Here is a 20281-nt window from a genome sequence, read left to right on the forward strand (position 1 = left end):
AAATTTAACTCCAGTATTGTACCATGTTGTGCTAGGGTAATGAATCAGAGCACTCAGTTAGTTGCTACAACTCTAGGAGTTTGTTTGTGGGAATCCATCCAGCACTAACACAATGTGCTCCTTATTCAGTCATTCCGTCATGCAAACATCGTGGAATGATTGGGAAAGAAATGAGAAAATCCTTGTTTTCAATGAATGGCCCTATTCTCTCAGTCCCATTAACTATACTGCAGTAAAGTTTTGAAATATCAAAACTGTCTACAGGGAGCATCCTAAATATTTCCATTTTGAAGGCTGTTAATGAATAGTCCTCACAAATGTGTACCAAACAAGCATTTGTGCAAAACTTCACAATTTCTGAAACTTCCAGAAAAGTTCAAATATTGGCTAATATTTTGCAGATCTGTGTACACAGCAAGGTTCTGACTGGTAACAGCTTATAATTCATTTGCAGTGAGCACCTACATGTGAAATAAAAATAAAATCTGGTAAATACTCAACAGATCTGGCATGGTCTCATCTGTGGAGAAAGAAAAACGAATTAATGGTTTGAGTTGCATGTAACAATGCTTCAGAATATTCAATACACTAAATGTAATTGGATGACCATAATTAGGATGACAGTGAGCTTTTTGATATTTTGTCACTGGGCTCACTGTAAGCAAAATCCCGCTCCAGATTTGTGTCGATGGAGAGATTAACAACTCTACTATGTGCACAAGTAACTTCCTTCAGAATGGAATGGGAATTTAGATGAAAACACTCCTCATTTCGACAACACTATCACACACTCAAAGCCATTGTATTGTAAAGTAATACATTGTGTACTGGTGTCTATTAATCTGACTAGTTCAAAACTCATGTAAAGTATTACATTTTTAATGTGCATTTTCTGGTAAGCAGAAACAGTCAACGTGTGCATCACTAAACCATGAGTAAAGTTAGGAGTTGATTTGGTAATCCAGTTGATTCAGATAATTACGGCGTGGTCTGAACAACAGTGTGGTTTAAGTGTGGTCAGGCATAGTTTAAAGGAGACACCTCCGTATGAATTATTATTATCTAGTTTCTTTTCCAGATTTTATTGCTCTTCAACACTTGTAAATTGTACACTGTCTTCTTTATTCTTTGCATTTCTTGTTCAAAAAAACTGTTTAAAAACAGCAAAATCTTTTCCAAAAGCTATAATCAATTACTTTTGAAACAGACAAAAGAAACTGAAATTGGTCCTCTGCATCCATTTCTCCAAATTCTCCAATACTGGTGAACGAACACAACTGCTATGGGGTGTGGCCATCATCCATTTTATTTTCTAATTGATGTGCATCTATCGGCACCACGGTGAAAACTCATTCACCCCAATCTTATTGTTCCAGCTGGATTGGTGAGGTTTTCAGAAACAAAAACAGAAATTGCTGGAAAAGCTCAGCAGGTCTGGCACCGTCAGTGGTGGGGAAATAAGTGTTAACATTCCCAGTTCTGAGGAACGGTCACTCAACCCGACTTGAGTCACTTGACTCTGACTTTTCTCCACTGATGCTGCCAGACCTGCTGAGCTTTTCCAGCAATTTCTATTTTTGTTTCTGAGTTAGAGCATCCGCAGTTCTTTCAGATTTTATTTGGTTAGGTTTTCAGTTTGATACATGTCTGTCTCTCTCTGCCTAATTTTACACTTTATATTGAATTGGGAGTCAAATTGGATAGAATCTAAAATGAATGTCTGACTCAAGCCCCCACATTGTAGATTAAAATCAAGGTTCCTGTGTTCAACAAGTAGGATTTCATAACTTGTAGATGTTTTTATGCTTCAAATGAAATAGTTCCATCTACAAATGAAAAGAGCAATTTCCATGAATAAAACTGGTTCTTGAATCTTAATGAAAGCAAATCTATCCAATAGTTACAGTCAGTAATATTCTTAAAAGCTTGGATTCATTAATGGTGCAAACATATAACTGACATAATAAGCTCAGGATCTATATATATCTGGCAGTCCGCTCTGAGTTGGTTAGTTCTTGTTCTGCCTGTTTAATGTATGAGAGCTCTTATCTCCTGTCGTTCTTGCAGGCACAAGTGGAAGCGGTGGTCCTGCCACAGCACAGAATGGATCAGGGATGAATGCTACTGTGGGACTGACCCCACAACCAGCTTTTGAATATAGAGGCACATGGATTCCAATTCTAAATACCTCTGTACAAGGCACTTCTAAAGCAGCCTAGTGAGTGTAAATTCAGTTCAGTGGCATCCAAAGATATTGATGTGCAAGCATTTCACTTGCAAGATGTCATAACATATTGGGATACTGATTCCGGAAGGATGTTGTCAAAGGTCTCGGAGAACCTTGTTTGTTGTTTCACCTAGTTGTGGAATGCTGCGTTCCATTAAAAAAAGAATAAAGAGAAATTATTCTGGAATTACTTAATATGGAGAAATTATTTAGGTAATCTGGGCTAAAAATCAAGTCTGAAGCACCTACATCTTTAAGAAGCTATTTGTTATCAATTGTGTGTTTGATATTGTAGGGAACCTAATTGGTTATCTGCCCAATGACATTTTGTCAGCTTTTGATTGCACATTATAGACATCATAGATGGTAATGCCAGAATAGTCAAACTATGTGGGGACTGAATATTAAATTTTCTGATACATGTCTTTCTCATTTAAAACGTTTTCAGTGTACATCAAATAAAGACCAGATTAAGCTCAGCTGCAAATAGTCACTGTCTAGGCTGACATGAAATATGGTCATTTGGGTGAACTACGGAAGGGCTGTTTGTGTTTATTGAATTATACTTGACCCAGGATCTGCTTAAGAATATAGGTGAAAATTGATCCAAAAAACCCTAAATCTATACATTTTGTCAGTTTGCATCAACTTTGGAAATGTTTTGAGTTTCTGACTTCAGAAATTTAATTGGATGCCTTGACTATTATTTTCTTCATTTTCAACTAAATATCTGTAATGAAATTATCCCTGTTAGTGGGATTATTGGCTTTACTTTAAATGTCTGTTTCCAATTCTAGGAAAGTTGCTCACATTGAAGATATCATAATTAGTTTTAAATCACTTCAGAATTGATTGGTACTATAAATTGCCAATTTACGTATGCTGTCATTCTCATCTGAAGATGAAAATGTACAGAGGAACCTCGATTATCCGGCATCTGATTATTCGAATGTCAGATTATCCGGCAAGGTCCCGATGCTTTGCTAAACTATGTTATCTGGCATTTAACTATCCGGAATTCAATTAACCGAATGAAATGCTCCCTACCCGTGTCCTTTGGATAATCGTGTTGCTCTGTATATGACTTGTAAAATACCTGGCTGTTAATGTGAATTTCTCTTCAGCCTAGAATTGCTGGACAAAGTGGAGCCTCCTACTATCCCTGATGGCTATGCCATGTCTGTAGCATTTGGGTGCCTTCTGGATCTGGTTCGTGGCATTACTGCCATGATCGAGGCAGAGTACAACGGTGAAGAAATTACTTCCCAGTCAGGTGTTACAAAGCAAGCAGGGGAGGGACAGTCTACAGAGCAACAGGAGAAGCTATCTGTAAATGAAGAGAGGGATGGTAAATTCACTTGGCTTTGCATGTTAGATCTCTAATCTTAATAGTATCAGTTGTAACTTTGATTTGACAGATTATCAAGTAATCAAGATTTTCTTTGGCTGTTTATTAATATGCAGATTCCATGGCAGTATTTATTAGTCTGTATAACAGATACATCAAGGTTTTCATTAGCAACCCATATTATCGTTCTAGATCATTACTAAAGGTATTTAAATCATGAATGTTTTTCACAGAGTAAACAAGAAAATCTGTTCTTAGTGGCAAAAGAGTCAGTACCTAGAGATCACAAATTGGTAAATGTACCACCAGTGACATGAGACAATATTTTTGCACAGTTACAGTACAGATATTATTACCATAATGTTCATGGCATTCATTAAAAAAAACTAGCAAAAAATTTTAATCAAATTGGCAGCAGGAGTTTGTCATCAAATGTTTCTCATTTCTTCCTTCCTTCAGTGTCTCTTCTGTCTGTTGACAGATAAGGCTGCTATCAGATGCTTTGAGCTATCTTCGTCTAGCATGACTGCTTGTTCTTGTTGGCTCACCAGCCTAATTTATTTTGAACGTGAAGAAATTAATGTAAACCAGTTGACTTTTTTTACAATTAGGTAGATTGATAGTGGAATAAAAAGCCACCAAACGTTTAGCTACTGATTACTATCAAGTAAAATAACATGATGTATTTAGATCATAGAATGGTTACGCTGCAGAAGAAGGCTGTTCAGCCTGTCGTGTTCAAGTCAGCTCTCTGCAAAAGCAACTCAGCTAGTCCCAATTCTGCACTTTTCTCCCCATAGCTTTTCAGTGTTTTTTTTCTCTTAGAGTGCATATCCGACACCCTTCAGAATGTCATGATTGTATCTGCTTCCACTGCATTCTAAATCTGAGCAATTTACTGGATAATTAAGAAGTATCCACTCATGTTGCCTGTGGTTCATTTGATGTCCATTAATGAGAATAGTTTCCTATCTATTCTGTCCAGACATCTTGCAGGGTATTGAATAACTATATCAAATCTCCTCTCAACCTTCACTTTAAGGAGATCCAGCCCCAACTTTGAGAGTCAATTTTCATAACTGAACTCTAGATGTTAGTCAAGTCAGGATCCAGTTCTGCTGCCTACTTGCTTATCAAACGTTCAGCGCACATGGTTGAGATTCAGAATGAAGAATGACTGTTTCGATGATTACCACAAAACAATATTGGGAGAAGTATAAGCAGACAAGCAATCCAGGCCTTTTGGAAAAAAGAAGCATTGAGACAAGAAAAACAATATTTGTGACTTTTGATGTATTTAATAAATACACAGTATTCTTTTCTCCAGTTTTATCATCCCCAGATTGTTCTGCTGCTTGAATCATTGGCCAAAAGCAGTCTCAACTACTTCTGTCCTAAAACCAGCCACATTCAGCATACTTTACCTTAACATATTGTAACAGTGGCACAAGTTTTTAGCGATCTCATTTTGTGCTGCACATTTCATTTGTAGTTTTTAGATTTGTTTATTTTTAAGGAATTTGGCAATTGTGGAAAATTCAACTCCTAAAAGCATAACTTAGCACAGATACATGTTTCTCTACATTTCTTATCAGATTCTAGAGTTGTATGGGAGGAGATGGTCGGTGCGTGCTGGTGTGGCCTTCTTGCAGCTCTGTCACTGTTGCTGGATGCCAGGTAAATACAGATGGCTCTTTATATTCTTACTTAGCTATGTTTTCCCAGCTGATATACTGAGCTGAAAATAATTTCAGGATTCATGCCAATGCTTCAAAAAACCCTGTTTGCAAATCCAGTTTTTGAAGCCAAAGAGGAATCAAATTAATTCTGGCAAGTGCAAAAAATTTTGTTCATGTGTCACATTTGGATAAGAGATTCTATTCAATGGTATAGGATGTCAGAATTCTCTGTGAAAGTTGTAGGAATTGTGTTGGGATTAAGTGTGTAGTCATCCCAATTACACCATGCCAAGGTAGGTTAATTTTTCACTTTCTCTGATTATATCCATGTGGTTAATAGGAGGAATTTACTTGGAATCTGTTATTGTAAGGACTTTTCCACCAGGACTCCTTTCCATTTACATACAGTAAATGCTGGAAATCTGAAATAAAAACTAAATGTTTCAGAAATGAAGCAGGTCTGGCAGCTGTGGATAGAGGAACAGTTAACATTTCAAGATTCATTTGATTCATATCAGATTGGAAACATTATTTCTGTTTCTCTCTACACCTTTTCTGTTTCTGCAACATTTTCAGTTTGTATTTCATTTGCGTACACTATTGACCATACACTTGGTGCATTTGTCTTTCATTTTTTCCTTTAACTGTTGCAAATGTGTGATCTGGGGACAGTACAAGTTTTAAGGACAGTGTAACTTTAATTCAATTAGTCATAAAAGAGAAAAAAAATTTGGAATAATTTCCATTCTAAATTGCAACAGGTAATCCTTCAGTTACCACATTATCATATATCAACAAAACGGAATGTCATTTCAAGTACAGTAAATTGTGAACTTTAGCCACCGTCTCTAACTTCATGGAGTATAGTTATATTTGGATAATGCAAATGGATATGTTCTAGTTAAATAATTATTTGAAAACTGCTTTCAAATTATCGTTGTAAGTTGGTAGCTTCAGAATTGGAATTATTAAGATCGCTCCTAGAAATATATTTGTTTACATATTATAATTACAAAACTCCTGAAACATTCCTACTGATTTCCCAAACTGATTTATTAAAACTGTCATTAATACAAGAGGTCCTCAATTTACAAACACTTGCATTTATGAACGCAGTCCTATACAGGACTGTAATTTTAATGACCAGCAGATGAGCATTTCCTGTACTTATGAACGGCTGTTTTACTTGGTGTTCCAACTTCAAACTCCAGATCAGAGCCCATTCACAATTTGGGACTGCCTGTATTTGGATAATTTTGCTGAGATAGCTATTTGTTGCAAGGACTGATATGTGTGATACATTTTTAATTCAACTTAGTAAGTTTAGAGAATTCATCCTGGTTTTAGTTTCATCTTAGTTAATTGATCAAAGTCAATTTTTAAAACTTCTATTTTGACTTCCTAACTCTTATTGGCTTAAGATTTGAAGTTAGCTTCAATTGACGGAGTATACAGCAATGTCTTGTATTTATATAAGAATCTTTAACATAAAAAATCCCAAGAACCTTTGCAGGAACATTAGAAAGCAAGATATGACACCAAACCACACGTTAAGTGACTAAAGGAAGCTCTAAGGATTACCTGAAAGGAGGAAGGCAAGGTAGAAAGGCATACGTATTACTCGGGCAACTGGTGGAATGATCATTAGTGGTGGAGAGATCAAAATCAGGGATACTGAAGAGGCTGGAATTAAATGAGATGATCTTGGTCGGTTGTGAAGCTTTTACTTCACAAAATCAGTCACCAGTATTTTCATGTACATCATTTCATTAGGAAACTGGAATGTGTAAAGTGAATAAGATCATTGAAATTGCTCTTCTGTGGTTGGATAGAGTCATAGCACAGAAACCAACCCTTCGGTGCAATCAGTTCATAATTCCAAATTAAAATAGTCCTATCTGTTTGCGCTTGGCCCATATCCCTCCTGACATTTCTTATTCATGTACTTTTTTAAATGTTGTAAGTGTACCCACATCCACCACTTTCTCTGGAAGTTCATTACACACATGAACCACTCTGTGACCAAAAAGAATTGCCCCTCCTGTCTTTTTTAATTATTTCTTCTCTCACATTAAAAATATGCCCCGTAGTCTTGAAATCACCCACCCTGGGGAAAGGACACCTGCCATTCAATTTATCTATACCCCTCATGATTTTATAAACCTCCATAATGTCACCCCTCAACTTCCTACATTCCAGTGGAAAAAGTTCCAGACTTCTCCTTATAATTCAAACCTTCCATACCGAGCAACATCCTGGTAAATCTCTTCTGAACCCTGTCCATAATATCCTTCCTACAACATGGGGGGCCAAAACTGGACACAGAACTTCAAAACAGGCAGCCCCAATATCCTGTACAACCTCAGCATAACCCAATGAACAAATGGCACAGTCAGAGAAGGGAAGGGAGCAGGGCGTGTTTTCATGGAATTTAAATTCTGTTAGAAGAGGCCGGGCATTTCGTTTGTCCATTCACTTAAAGAAGTGGAAAGCAACAGCTGTCAGAATTCCTGTCATTTCCACCTCCAGTGACCCAGTCACTGTAAATGTCTTTCTTACTTGATTCTGCAAAATGTTGTGAAATTACAAAGGCTGGTTTTGGTATAGCAATCAATTGTTGCTTGATCAGTCACCACTGGAGAGCACGGGCAAGTTAGTGGTTTCACACATTTAAGATCCTTCATAGTTCCTAGCATTTAAAAAATATTGCAGCTGAGTATGTACTAGAATGGGGTGAAAATAATATTCATACTAGCTCACTATTTGTTGATACCCTGATCCCAGAATTTAAGGTTGGGTGCACATTCATATTGGAGCTGGAAGTGATGCACTGGCACAGAATCTGAGAGTCCTCCAAAGGAATTTTAAGACAAACATCTTTAAGTCTACATGACTAAGTAAGGCTCGAAGTCAGAAGCTTGTGATCTCTAGACCCTCTCCAGAGAGTTGAGCACAAAGTCAAGACTGACATTTTAGTGCAGCATTGATAAGAGTCCTGCACTACTGAAAGTGCTTTTTTTTTCATGAAATGTTCAAAGGCCCCATTGTAATCCTCTGCCAATATTTCAAAGAGCAGTTGTACTGGGTCATGATCAATATATAATCCCAACCAACATCAGCTAATCAGATTGTCTAGCCAGTTCAACGTGGGCACATTGATCATGGCATTGGCTTCCAATCTCTGAAGTCACTGTCCCCTTTGGACCTCAGAGGCCCATGCAGCCAGCAAGAAAATTATAGGGAATGCTTCTGGCTGTTATATGATTGCTACTTTTAGCACCTTGCAGTGCACAAATTGCCTGTCTCCTTTCCCACAGTATAACATTACTTCAACAACTGGTCACTATGGGGGGTTGGTTAGCTCATTTGACTAGTTGGAATGAAGATAGTGACAATAGCATGATTGTCTCCCCCTACTGGTATTTCTTGCAGACCTACCTCCTTCCTTTTGCTTTATGCAGATTGATGCTTCTCAAGCTTTTTCACTACTTATATCTCTCCAGCAGCAATGCCTGTTCCTCATGAGCTATGGCTAACTACCATATAAGAAAATTACTTTTGAGGTTATAAAATGGTGTGCATAACTACAAGTTTTGACTTTTTCTTAAATATAAAGCAAAGTGCCAGTGAAACTCCAGTCTGGCAGCATCTATGGAGAGAGACATAGCTAACATCTTAAGTCCAATAAGGTAATTTAAGAACCAAGGACTTGAAACATTAATTCTGTTTCTGTCTCCACAAATTTTACCAAACCTGCTGAGTTTATCCACCATTTTTACTCCAGATCTCCAGCATCTACAGTACTTGTGTCTTATGTGTCTTTTTCTCATTGATTTTGGAGATAAAGAAAGTGGCTGTGTATTCTGTCAGCTGACCTAGATGGTCAAGAGTTTTTTTTTGTTCTTTAATATTTCTACTCATAGTTTATTCTCCATCCTCTATATGTTCCTTTTCCTGATGTGCCAACTGCAGTTTAATACTGGGCATGCAATAGGCCACTGAAATAGTATTCTGAAGTTGCTGGGCTTCATGTAAAGCTTGTGACATGGATGGACTAAATGTGCTTTGGATAGATGATGGAAGGAACTTGTGGATTGTGGGGGATATAGCAGTTTGGATCAGTAATTGGCTTGCTGAAAGAAAACATAGGATGATGGTTGATGGGAAATGTTCATCCTGGAGTCCAGTTACCAGTGGTGTACCGCAAGGGTCGGTGTTGGGTCCACTGCTGTTCATCATTTTTATAAACAACCTGGGTGAGGGCGTAGAAGGGTAAGTAAATTTGCAGACGACACTAAGGTCAGTGGAGTTGTGGATAGTCACGAAGGATGTTGGAGGTTACAGGGAGACATAGATAAGCTGTAGAGCTGGGCTGAGAGGTGGCAAATGGAGTTTAATGTGGACAAGTGTGAGGTGATTCACTTTGGTCGGAGTAACCGGAATGCAAAGTACTGGGCTAATGGTAAGATTCTTGGTAGTGTATATGAGCAGAGAGATCTCGGTGTCCAGGTACACAGATCCTTGAAAGTTGCCACCCAGGTTGACAGGGTTGTTAAGAAGGCATACAGTGTTTTAGCTTTTATTAATAGAGGGATCGAGTACTGGAACCATGACGTTATGCTACAGCTGTACAAAACTCTGGTGCGGCGGGAGTATTGTGTACAGTTCTGGTCACCGCATTATAAGAAGGATGTGGAAGCTTTGGAAAGGCTGCAGAGGAGATTTACTAGGATGTTGCCTGGTATGGAGGGAAGGTCTTACAAGGAAAGGCTGAGGGACTTGAGGCTGTTTTCGTTAGAGCGAAGAAGGTTGAGAGGTGACTTAATAGAGACAAAAAAGATAATCAGAGGGTTAGATAGGGTGGACAGGGAAAGCCTTTTTCCAAGTAAGGTGACAGCGAGCACGAGGGGGCATAGCTTTAAATTGAGGGGTGATAGACATAGGACAGATGTCAGAGGTAGTTTCTTTACTTAGAATGGTAAGGGTATGGAATGCTTTGTCTGCAACGGTAGTAGATTCACCAACTTTAAGTACATTTTAAGTCGTCATTTAACAAGCATATGGGCAAACATGGAATAGTGTAGGTTAGATGGGCTTCAGATTGGTATGACAGGTCGGCGCAACATCGAGGGCTGAAGGGCCTGTTCTGTGCTGTAATGTTCTATGTTGTGCAATGATCTGTTTCAGTATTCATATGGCTCAATTGCAGCCTCTAGTGGCAGCAACAAAGTATCACATCAGCATTGTAGTGAGAACTCCAATTTGCTTGATAACTGCAAAGGTTTTAGAATTTTAAGCTTCTTCCGGTTTGCTCATAAAACAAATTTGCCCAATTGTCTGCAAGTCTGGGGTTTTTTTTTTAAGAGAAGCTATAAATTTTAAGATGTTCAAATTGTCATTTGTCAACATAATTATCCCTTTAGAAGATCAGTTGATTGCTTGCTCTCAGTGCACTGTCTTTAACACTAGCACATGGATTTTAAATCCAACAGATCATTGGCAGTTTTGTGATGAACTGAACACCGTGATACTCAGCAAAAAATGTTCTGCAGTAATCATTGTTTTAGGAAAAAAGGTGAACATAATGTCACAGTGAGCGTGGCCAAGATTACTTGCGGTTATGATGACCATGCAATTTAATAACCTGTGCTCAGTCATGACAATTGGCCATTCAGACAAAGTATTGGTGGATTTCTGCAAATTGTAGGCCAGGAAGGAGTGGAGAGGAAAATGTGGTGAAAAATGAGAGCAGAATGTGACATTAAACTACTTTTGTGATCTTGCTGGCCTTCAAGTGCACTTTCAGTGTCCATTGTTAGCTCTGAACACTCCCAGATTAAGCATTAGTTGCACAAATCCACTGCCATCAGTGTGAGAAATTTTCTGTTGCAATGCCAAAAATCCTGTGGGGTGTCTGAGTTTGATCGATAGTTTTGAACCCACTGTTTCCCTTGAGCACACCTAACTTGGTCATATTATTGATGGATCAATTCACAGTGACATAGTGCCTAGTCTCCAGTCTAGTTTGGCTAGTTTAAACATTTTATTGCCTTTCTTCCTCTTTTCCTGATTTATCCTCTAGAATGATTCCAAGGCAGTCTTAAATGACCATTCTTCATGTATAAACCTTGAAGTTAAGTATTGACTGATCACACAAAGGTGCCTTCAAAAATTTCTCACTTTTCCTAAGAGTTATCATTTGATGTTTTCTTTCCCCAAGGTGGAAGCACTGAAGTCCTGTTCTCAATTGTTAATCTGATAGATATGCTAATTAGTAGATCAATAATCAGACTGGACATTTCTGCTCTGTGTGGCTCAGTGCGCATGAAACCTTGCAAGCATTCCCTGAGACATAAAAAATCCACCGAGTCTGAACAGTTTATATGACAAAGGAACCAGATTAAACCAGTCAGCCCTTCAGGCCTGCTTTGCCATTCATTATACTTCTGCATGATTATTCAGCTGAGTACACCATTCCCACTTTGTCCTCATACTGTTTGATCCCCTTCACCGTAAGACCTATAATCTAACTCCTCCTCAACACATTCTGTGTTTTGGCCTCAAACACTTTCTGTAACACACCCCAATAGATTCACCACTATCTAGACGAAGAAATTTCTCCTCTGCTCTGTCTGAAATGGACTACCCTATATCCTTGGACTGTGCCCTAATTCTGGAATAGAAGATTCACCCAATTTCGTCCCCCACTGCCCCCTCCCCCATCAAAAACACTCACATGCATGCACACACCCTGCAGGATATTCCCAGTCAAACTGAATGTTTACTGTCACTACTCCAGTGAAAGTGAATGAAACATCCAGAGTCACACATGTGCAGTATAATGTGGATACCTGGAAGTTGCTGGAAATAATCCTCTCTTCAAGAGGATTTGCTGTTTACTTGAATTAATGGAAAAAAACCTATAAATAGATAACTTTACATTGTTGTGCTCTTTGGCTCTTTGAGAACCTTTGAAAGTGATACATTTTTATGAATTGCAACTAATTGCGTTTTAACAGCTTGCTAATACCGCAATGCTAAAAAGCCATTCATGCTGCCCCTGAGAAATTATTTTCGGATTTGTGGAATATCACATTTCTCAATTATGATAAATTGTGCATAATTCAAATTCAAGTTTTTGTTTTAATTAAATCATCATTTATTTCACTGTCTAAACTTAAAAGTGAAGGGAAATTTGATTTATGACTTCTTGGTTTGCTGTTCATTAGAATATTTCGACATGATTGGCTGCTGGCACCTGCTTTCTAATATTTATGTTGCTTTATTTCTGGAGATTCCTTTGACTTGAGAGCAGTTTTAAACTGCTATCAGACAGAGTGAAGTCTATTCTATTGTGTATGACGGATCAAGCTGTACTCAAGGTTAGCTGCCAGTGATGTTACTTTCCTGCTGACCTCTAATATCTTGTGTGAGACCAACATTTATGTTGATACTCAAAAGATACAAGATCAGTTTTTCATACAAGTGGCATGGAATGATCTAATAAGAAAATAGATGGAAGTACACCAGATAATTTCAATCATGTAAATTTACTACTATCTGTATCCTCTCGAAACTTTACCACTGTAGCTTAACATGCATTCTAATATGACCATGTTTTTAACAAGTAAATGAAAATGTTGTGACGTTACTGATAATTTGCTCTTGTCCTCTGTCTGCAATGCTGCACCAAGCTGTGCCATTCTTACAGCCAGTATCCCAAGCAATTTTTTTTCATGTTTGGGGTAGGGTTTCCAACTTTCCCTTACATGCAGATTAGGTTGGATAGTTATTAGCGCATTAAGCATCATGTTTTTCTTCTCTCTTTGGGATTGCATTTCCTGTGTTGGCACCATTCATCAAAACTGCAGAAATGATCATAACTGTCTTGATTGGGACAGGTATGCAAATGTGGTAAAAAAACATGGAATCTGGTGTTCTTTTGATAATGATACCGAATACATTTGACTAGACATCCTAGTCATAAATAAGCAAGGTTACTGACATATATAAGAGTTATGACAACATTTGGAATTCTGTATTCACCATAACAAATGGTATGACCGTTGTATATTGCATTTAACAGCACTGAATCATCTGCATCTAAACAAGTACCTCGCTGTCTGTCTGCACCAGAATCTTCAACATTTGCTCCCCTCCATCAAAATTATTTGATTGGGCATAAACAGCATAAATTTGCAAATGAAAATCATGTTTGACAGACTTGGAATTTTTTTTGCAGATGTTACTGACAAATTTATAAAAGAAAGTTGATATAGTTTATTTGAATTTTCTGAAGGCTTTGTTAAAGTTCCCCAAGTGAGGTTTCTTAGCAGAATTAAAACACATAGGAAGGGAGTTAATGTACTGGTAAGTAATAAGGATTGGCTAATTGACAGTAAATGGAATAAATGGGTCATTCTCATGTGGCAGACTGTAACTAGTGACATACATAAAGGATCAGTACTTGTTCATGACCTACATCAATAATTTGGACGCATTAACAAATTTGTAGATGATCCATAGATAAGCAGGAGTAGGTGTTGTGAGGACAATGTAAAATTTTAAGGATGATCTGGCAAGGATGATCTTAGTGATTGGGCAAGAACATGGCAGGTGGAATATCGTGTAAAAATGTGAGTTTATCCACTGTAGTAGGAAGAACAGGTGTGCCATGTATTTCTTAAATGATGAGAGTTCGAAAAGTTTGGATGTGCAAAGGAGCTTGGGTATCCTTATCAATATGTCACTGAAGGCTAACATGCAAGTAGTTCAATCCATTAGAAAGGCTAGTGCAATGTTAACCTTTATCACAAGTGGATTTGAGTACAGGAATAGCGAAGTCTTGCTTCAATTGTATAAGAAAGTGGTTCAATTGTACCTAATGTATGTGTACAGTTTTGGATGCCTTATAATGGGTGTGCAGCCAATATTCACCAGATTTGTTCCCAGATAAGATTGCTGTCTGAGGAGAAGTTGGGCACACCAGACATGTATCCTCTTGAGATTCAAAGAACATTGAGATGATCTGATTGAAATCCGCAAAGTACTTAAAGGGATAGACTGGATTGATGCAAATCAGATACTTTATATGATTGAGGAGTCTAGAACCAGGCAACACAAGTTAAAAATAACGGTGATGCCATTTAGAACTGATATGATAATTTCTTTTTACTCAAGAATAATTAATCTTTGGGGATGCTCAGTAGTTGAGTATATTTAATGTCAAAGTTGTTGAATATTTGATTATCAGTGTCGTGAAGTGTTATGGGGATAGTATTGATAAACCACATTAAAGTGTTCGGTCAGCCTGTTTGTATTAAATGATGGAGTAGGCTTGATGGGCTGAATGGCCCTGTTCCTATGCCCCTAACAGGGGTGGATATATGAGGAGAAATGTTTTTACTCTATAGTGTTTTACAACAGTTATTCGAAGAATGATGAACTTCAGTTCATCACTTCAGTTATGTGGATGGATCAGGAAGCTGGGACTGTTCTCCTTAGAAAAGACTGAGAGGACATTTGGTAGAATGCTTGAAATCATGAGTAGGTCCTGGATGCAGGTTTGCTCGCTAAGCTTGAAGGTTTGTTTTCAGACGTTTCGTCACCATCTTCAGTGAGCCTCCGGATGAAGTCAGCTTTCCATTAATATGTTTGGGTTTCCTTAGGTTGGTGACATAATTTCCTATGTGATGTCATTTCCTGTTCTTTTTCTCAGGGGGTGGTAAATGGGATCCAAGTTATTGTGTTTGACTTACTGGCATAAAATTCACTAAAGAGGAGGAAAACAACAGCAAATTGACATTCCTAGATGTCACAGTAGAGCGAACACCCAACGGGGAATTTCAAACCAGCATCTACAGGAAAAAAAACACACACGGTCCAAATATTAAACGACAGAAGCAATCATCCCAATATCCACACTCAAAGCTGCATTAGAACGTTATTGCAATGAGCCACCACACACTGCAGCACAGAGGAACTATGTAGAGCAGAGGAAAATCGCCTATACAATGTATTAAAAAAAAAATGAATGAACTCAATGAATAAACAAGTAATTAGGAAAGCAAATGCAATGTGGCCTTAATCACAAATAACTTGAGTGTAAACAAAGTAGCTTGACACAGCTATGCAGGGCATAGGTGAGATCACATTTAGAATACAATGTAGAGTTTCGGTCTCCTCACTTAACGACAGAATAATTAAATTGGAAACAGTTCAGGGAGGGTTCACTTGGCTGATTCATGGGCTGAGGACTTGTCTTTTGAGAATAAGTTGAGCATTTTGGACCTAAACCTCCTGGAGTTTAGACAAATGAGGTATGTTCTTATTGAAACATGTAAGATTTCATGTGGCTTGACAGAATAGATACTCAAAAGGTAAGCCCCCTCTTGGCAGAATCACAGTTTCAAAATTAGTGTCTTCCATTTAAAGTGGAGGTGAAGAATTTTTCGTGGAGAGTCATTAGTGTTTGAAATTCTCTTCCATTGGCAGCAGTGGAAGCAGGGTCATTGTCTAACTCAGTCTTGAATGTATTCAGATTTGTGATCCACAAAGGAGTTTAGGGTTATTTGGGGCAGGCATGAAAGTACAGTTGAGGTCATAGACATATTAGTTAGGAGCTCATTGAGTGGCAAAATTCCTACTACTTATGCTATTATGTTATACAAGTCAAAAATCAGGACATCAATATAAAGTGAATGGCATTTTAAAAAAAGGTAACATCAGAGAACAAACATTCTGGTTCTAATCTGAGAAACGCTACCTAAGAATATGGTGGAGGTAGATTCAATTACTCCTTTCAAAAGGGAATTGGTTAAGGAGGTGAGCAGAGAAATTTGGAGAGCTACAAGAAAGGGGAAGGAAGTGGGATTAGCCGAGTTGCTCTTGTGGAGAGCTAGCATGAACATGTAAGGTTATGTAGCCATTCAATGATTCTATATCGAGCTGCATTCATTTCCAAACTGTTGCTTGAAGAACATTGTTAAAAAATAAAATTCCTGAAGCTTTGGAAGAGTATTTTAGCTCACCTGATCTTTGTATATCATTGAAATTGTTCCTTGCAATATGAAATATGTTGAGTACAATATTTGGACAATTTTTTTTGAAGAAGCTTATTTGTTTTTACAGCACTGATGAAACTGCCTCAGAAAACATCTTGAAAGCAGAATTGACTATGGCTTCTCTCTGTGGCAAACTGAGTCTTGTTACACCAAGAGATGCATTCATCACTGCTATTTGCAAGGCGTCTCTGCCCCCACATTATGCACTAACTGTTCTGAATAGTTCTTCTGGTGGTTTGCATAAAAGTGAGTAGCTTTTATACATTGTAGATGTTAGATTTTTATGTAATTGATTTTAGTTTGTGTTTTTGAAAAGTGGTTATGGACAAATTGCATTGTTAAAATTTAATGGAATAAAATTTAATGGCTGGAATGAAAGCTTTTCTCACTTGGACTCTGGATGGAAGAGTTCCTCCACTGAACATGCTAGTTTTCCTCTTGAGAAATTGCAGTAAATTAAATAGCACTTCTTAGACTGATTTGCTGCTGCTTTGTGGTGATATTGATTTGCGTGCTACTTTGACATTGGAATTGGTTAGTAAATGTGCTATTTGCTTTGGTGCTAACCATATGGTCAAGAATGGACTGTGCACAGTGCTGAAACAGCTGATTTCTGCCGGACTGATAGTGGGACTGGTACATTTGACTTCAGTATTTCGAAGCAGAAAGTGATCAAACTGGAATAGTTTCTGCTCCTGGTAGTATTGCTGGGAATTACGCAAGTATCAATACCAGGCTAATGCAAGAGGGGAAGGTCCCTTTCTGTTGTGTATGTCACAGTCAGTACATTACACATTCAAGAGACATACTCACAGTATCACCACAGTATGTAGCATGTGACCTAAGGATATAAATATCTCGGGCGCCTTTTAACTCTGATTGTTTGAAGCATTGCATGCTACAGGTAAGCATGCTGCTTTGTGTAACTTAATGGCTTGATATTAACCTAAAGTCTGATGTGCCTGTGGAAGTAATATTTATATGTAATAGCTAGCTGTAATGAACATCTGTTGGATTATTCAATATTACGAATGATGTCCTAGTTTCTTATGTTACAAGGGGTAAAAGAAGCATTTTTACATCAGCTAAAATAAAATCCCATTATATTCTACTATTCAGTAGATTGTAATTGATCTTTACCTCAAGTTCATCTGTTTAATAATCTGATACAACAAAATCGATCATCTTCAGTCTTTGTTATTTTAGTCAAGCCAATATCCACAGCCTTTTGGGAAAGGCTACCCTCTTGATTTCACTGCAGATTGGCTACCACCGTTGAGGGTGATGGGCTGGGGATGCCTGGAGTTAGCATTTAAGGATGGGAGGGGATTCTGGTTATATCTCACCCACCTTCTGGAATTCTTTCCGCTGCCATCTACAAGACCTTCTTGCTCAACACCCATCCCGAAATGCTCACAAGGTGAATTGGGCAGGGATATAGATGGACTGAAAACATTTTTGTAAAGCTTCTTCCTGTTTAATAACTTTCCGAAATGTGCATTTTGAAGGATCATGATTATATTTGATCATTTGGTTAAACTTGTGAACAGCAGTAACAGCTTGTGGAATCATGACACAGGCACCTTTGTGAGAGATGGGGAGCCGGTTGATGAAGCAAAATATAAAGATAACATCTGTTGATGTATCAAGATAATCCTCAGTAATACACTTAGTAAATCAGATCATCTGACTTTTATTTGTTGTGAAATGTTCATGTTAACAATTGATCTTCGAAGCAATTTTATTTTTACAACTTAAAAGATGTCAGGATCTCATTTCCCTTTGATATAATGTGTTCTTGGAGGGCTTGACTGGATAGCTACTAGGAAGCTAGTTCCCTTGGCTGGAATATCTAGAACTCCAAGTCACAATATCAGAAAGGGGGTCAATCACTGAGGACTCAGATGACAGATTTCTTCACTCATATGGTGGTTAATCTTTGGAATTTTCTGCCCCAGAGAGCTATAGACGCTCAATTAATGAGTAAATTAAGAGAGAAGTATAAGATTTTTCGGACACTAATGGATTTGATTGGTGTGGTGGAATTGGAATTGGTACAGAAGATCAGCCAACATCTGAAGGAATGATGGCACAGGCTCAAAGGCCCTTATCACCTATTTCTCTTGTTCTTGATATGTTTTCCTTTCTAGCGTATTCCATTCAGGGTCAAAGCGTGCAGATGATCAGCCCATCAAGTGATTCGCATCAGCAGGTGGTTGCAGTGGGTCAGCCTCTCACTTCTCAACACCAGGGGACTGTTATGGTAAGATGTCTTGTCCTGCATTTTTTAAATAATTCTTTGGCATAGTGCATTTCAGTCATTCATTTAACATAAATAAAACTTTTCTTTCCCTCCTAAAGTTGACTGCAAAGAATATACAGTGCATGCGGACATTGTTGAGTTTAGCTCATTGTCATGGTTCGGTGCTTGGAACATCATGGCAGCTTGTTCTGGCTACTCTACAGGTATGATCAATCTCCTGCTCATTTCATCATCGTTTACAAAAAGTAGTATTTGGATTTCACTTTACTTTGGCATTGTTATACGTTTATTTGTTTCAGTTACAGAAATCTAATTTTCAGCATGACACATGTAAATGTGTGAATTGCATCTGGATGTGAGGCCACTCTTCAAAAACAAAATGGTTTTCTTTGGATGAGACATGAAATCAGTGCTTCCAGTGATTTGGTTAGAGGATGTCAAAGGCTCATTGGCAGAACAAGAAGTTACCTTGTATCCCAGTTAACAATCCTGCCTCAGTCAACACCACCATAAACAGATTAACTGACTCTTTCTTGTAGAATCTTGCTGAGGCTGGCATATTTGCTCACACGAATACAGTTGCTGTGCTCCAATTTATACAAAAAATTAAGCAATCCCTTCTACCGAATGGGAAGCCACTCCAGAAAGGAGATTTGTACAATATTAATATTATGAAGTTTGTTGACTCTTAGTCCCATTTGGTGTGATTCACTGTTGGGAGTACTGATTTAATCTAAAGCCTTTTAAAAGTTTCTGAGAAAAAAATCTTCAAACAGCAGATTATATAGTCATTACCCACTTTGCCATTTAAGATTTAGTTGTGTGCGCTTTGACTGTCGTATTGCACGCATTGCAACAATGACTAAAATTCATTGTCCCAAAGCAGTTTGCAGCCATTCTGAAGTTGTGAAAGGTGCTACCTTAATGAAGGCCCTTCCCTCGTGCAAGTAAAGTATTTCTGGATTCCACAATAGTTTTCTATACTTAAATTTATCGAAACTCCAGGATATTGTCACCTGTAAAATTGTAGAGCCTTATTCAGTGCAGTTTGTTACAGATAACAGCTGGCCAAATGCTTCACTTTTGAACCATTCATACCTGCAGGTCTGTGCAATGTGATGTTGTTTTGTTTTTAGAATTATAGAACCCCTACAGAGTGGAAGCAGGTTATTCAACCCATTGAGTCCACACCAATTCTCTGAAGAGCATTCCACCCAAAATTACCCCCTCTTGCCCTATCCCTGCAAGTCTGCATTTCCCATGGCCAATCCACCTAACCTGCACATCTTGGGGATTTGGGAGGTAACTGGAGAATCCAGAGGAATCCCACACAGACACAAGGAGAATGTCCAGACAAACAGTCACCCAAGGATGGAATCAAACGTGGATCCCTAATACTGTGAGGCAGCAGTGCTAACCACTGAGCCTTTTATCCAGTTACAAAACACAAAATTTTAAATGAATTTAATAGAACACACACAAAATGTCATTCTGGTTTGCAATTATTTGGCTGCATGGAACTCGAGAATTTCTGAAGAAAAGACACAGTGTTGAAACTTGTCATCTGAACTCATCAGGCAATCCAAAAGGAGTACCAAAGAAAAGGGAAAACAGCAATGCTGTGTGAACAGTGACTGCTGATTGGTTGGCAAGAGGTGTTTGCATGCAGAATGCACTTGTTAATTATGATTGCCAGTTTTC

The 20281-nt window shown here is 38.1% G+C and overlaps 1 protein-coding gene across 3 annotated transcripts in view; it reads left to right on the forward strand.

The window, feature by feature from the left end:
* Positions 1 to 20281, forward strand: part of mon2 (MON2 homolog, regulator of endosome-to-Golgi trafficking) — a 125058-nt gene that overhangs the window by 61424 nt on the left and 43353 nt on the right. For all 3 annotated transcript variants that reach the window (XM_060839648.1, XM_060839649.1, XM_060839650.1), the window contains exons 11-16: positions 2068 to 2218; positions 3352 to 3575; positions 5171 to 5252; positions 16385 to 16563; positions 18468 to 18580; positions 18679 to 18783. In XM_060839648.1, the coding sequence (XP_060695631.1) occupies positions 2068 to 2218; positions 3352 to 3575; positions 5171 to 5252; positions 16385 to 16563; positions 18468 to 18580; positions 18679 to 18783 (854 nt within the window). The remainder of the gene's footprint in view (positions 1 to 2067; positions 2219 to 3351; positions 3576 to 5170; positions 5253 to 16384; positions 16564 to 18467; positions 18581 to 18678; positions 18784 to 20281) is intronic.

This window comes from Hemiscyllium ocellatum, chromosome 19, assembly GCF_020745735.1.
Source record: "Hemiscyllium ocellatum isolate sHemOce1 chromosome 19, sHemOce1.pat.X.cur, whole genome shotgun sequence".
Taxonomy (NCBI): Eukaryota; Metazoa; Chordata; class Chondrichthyes; order Orectolobiformes; family Hemiscylliidae; genus Hemiscyllium; species Hemiscyllium ocellatum.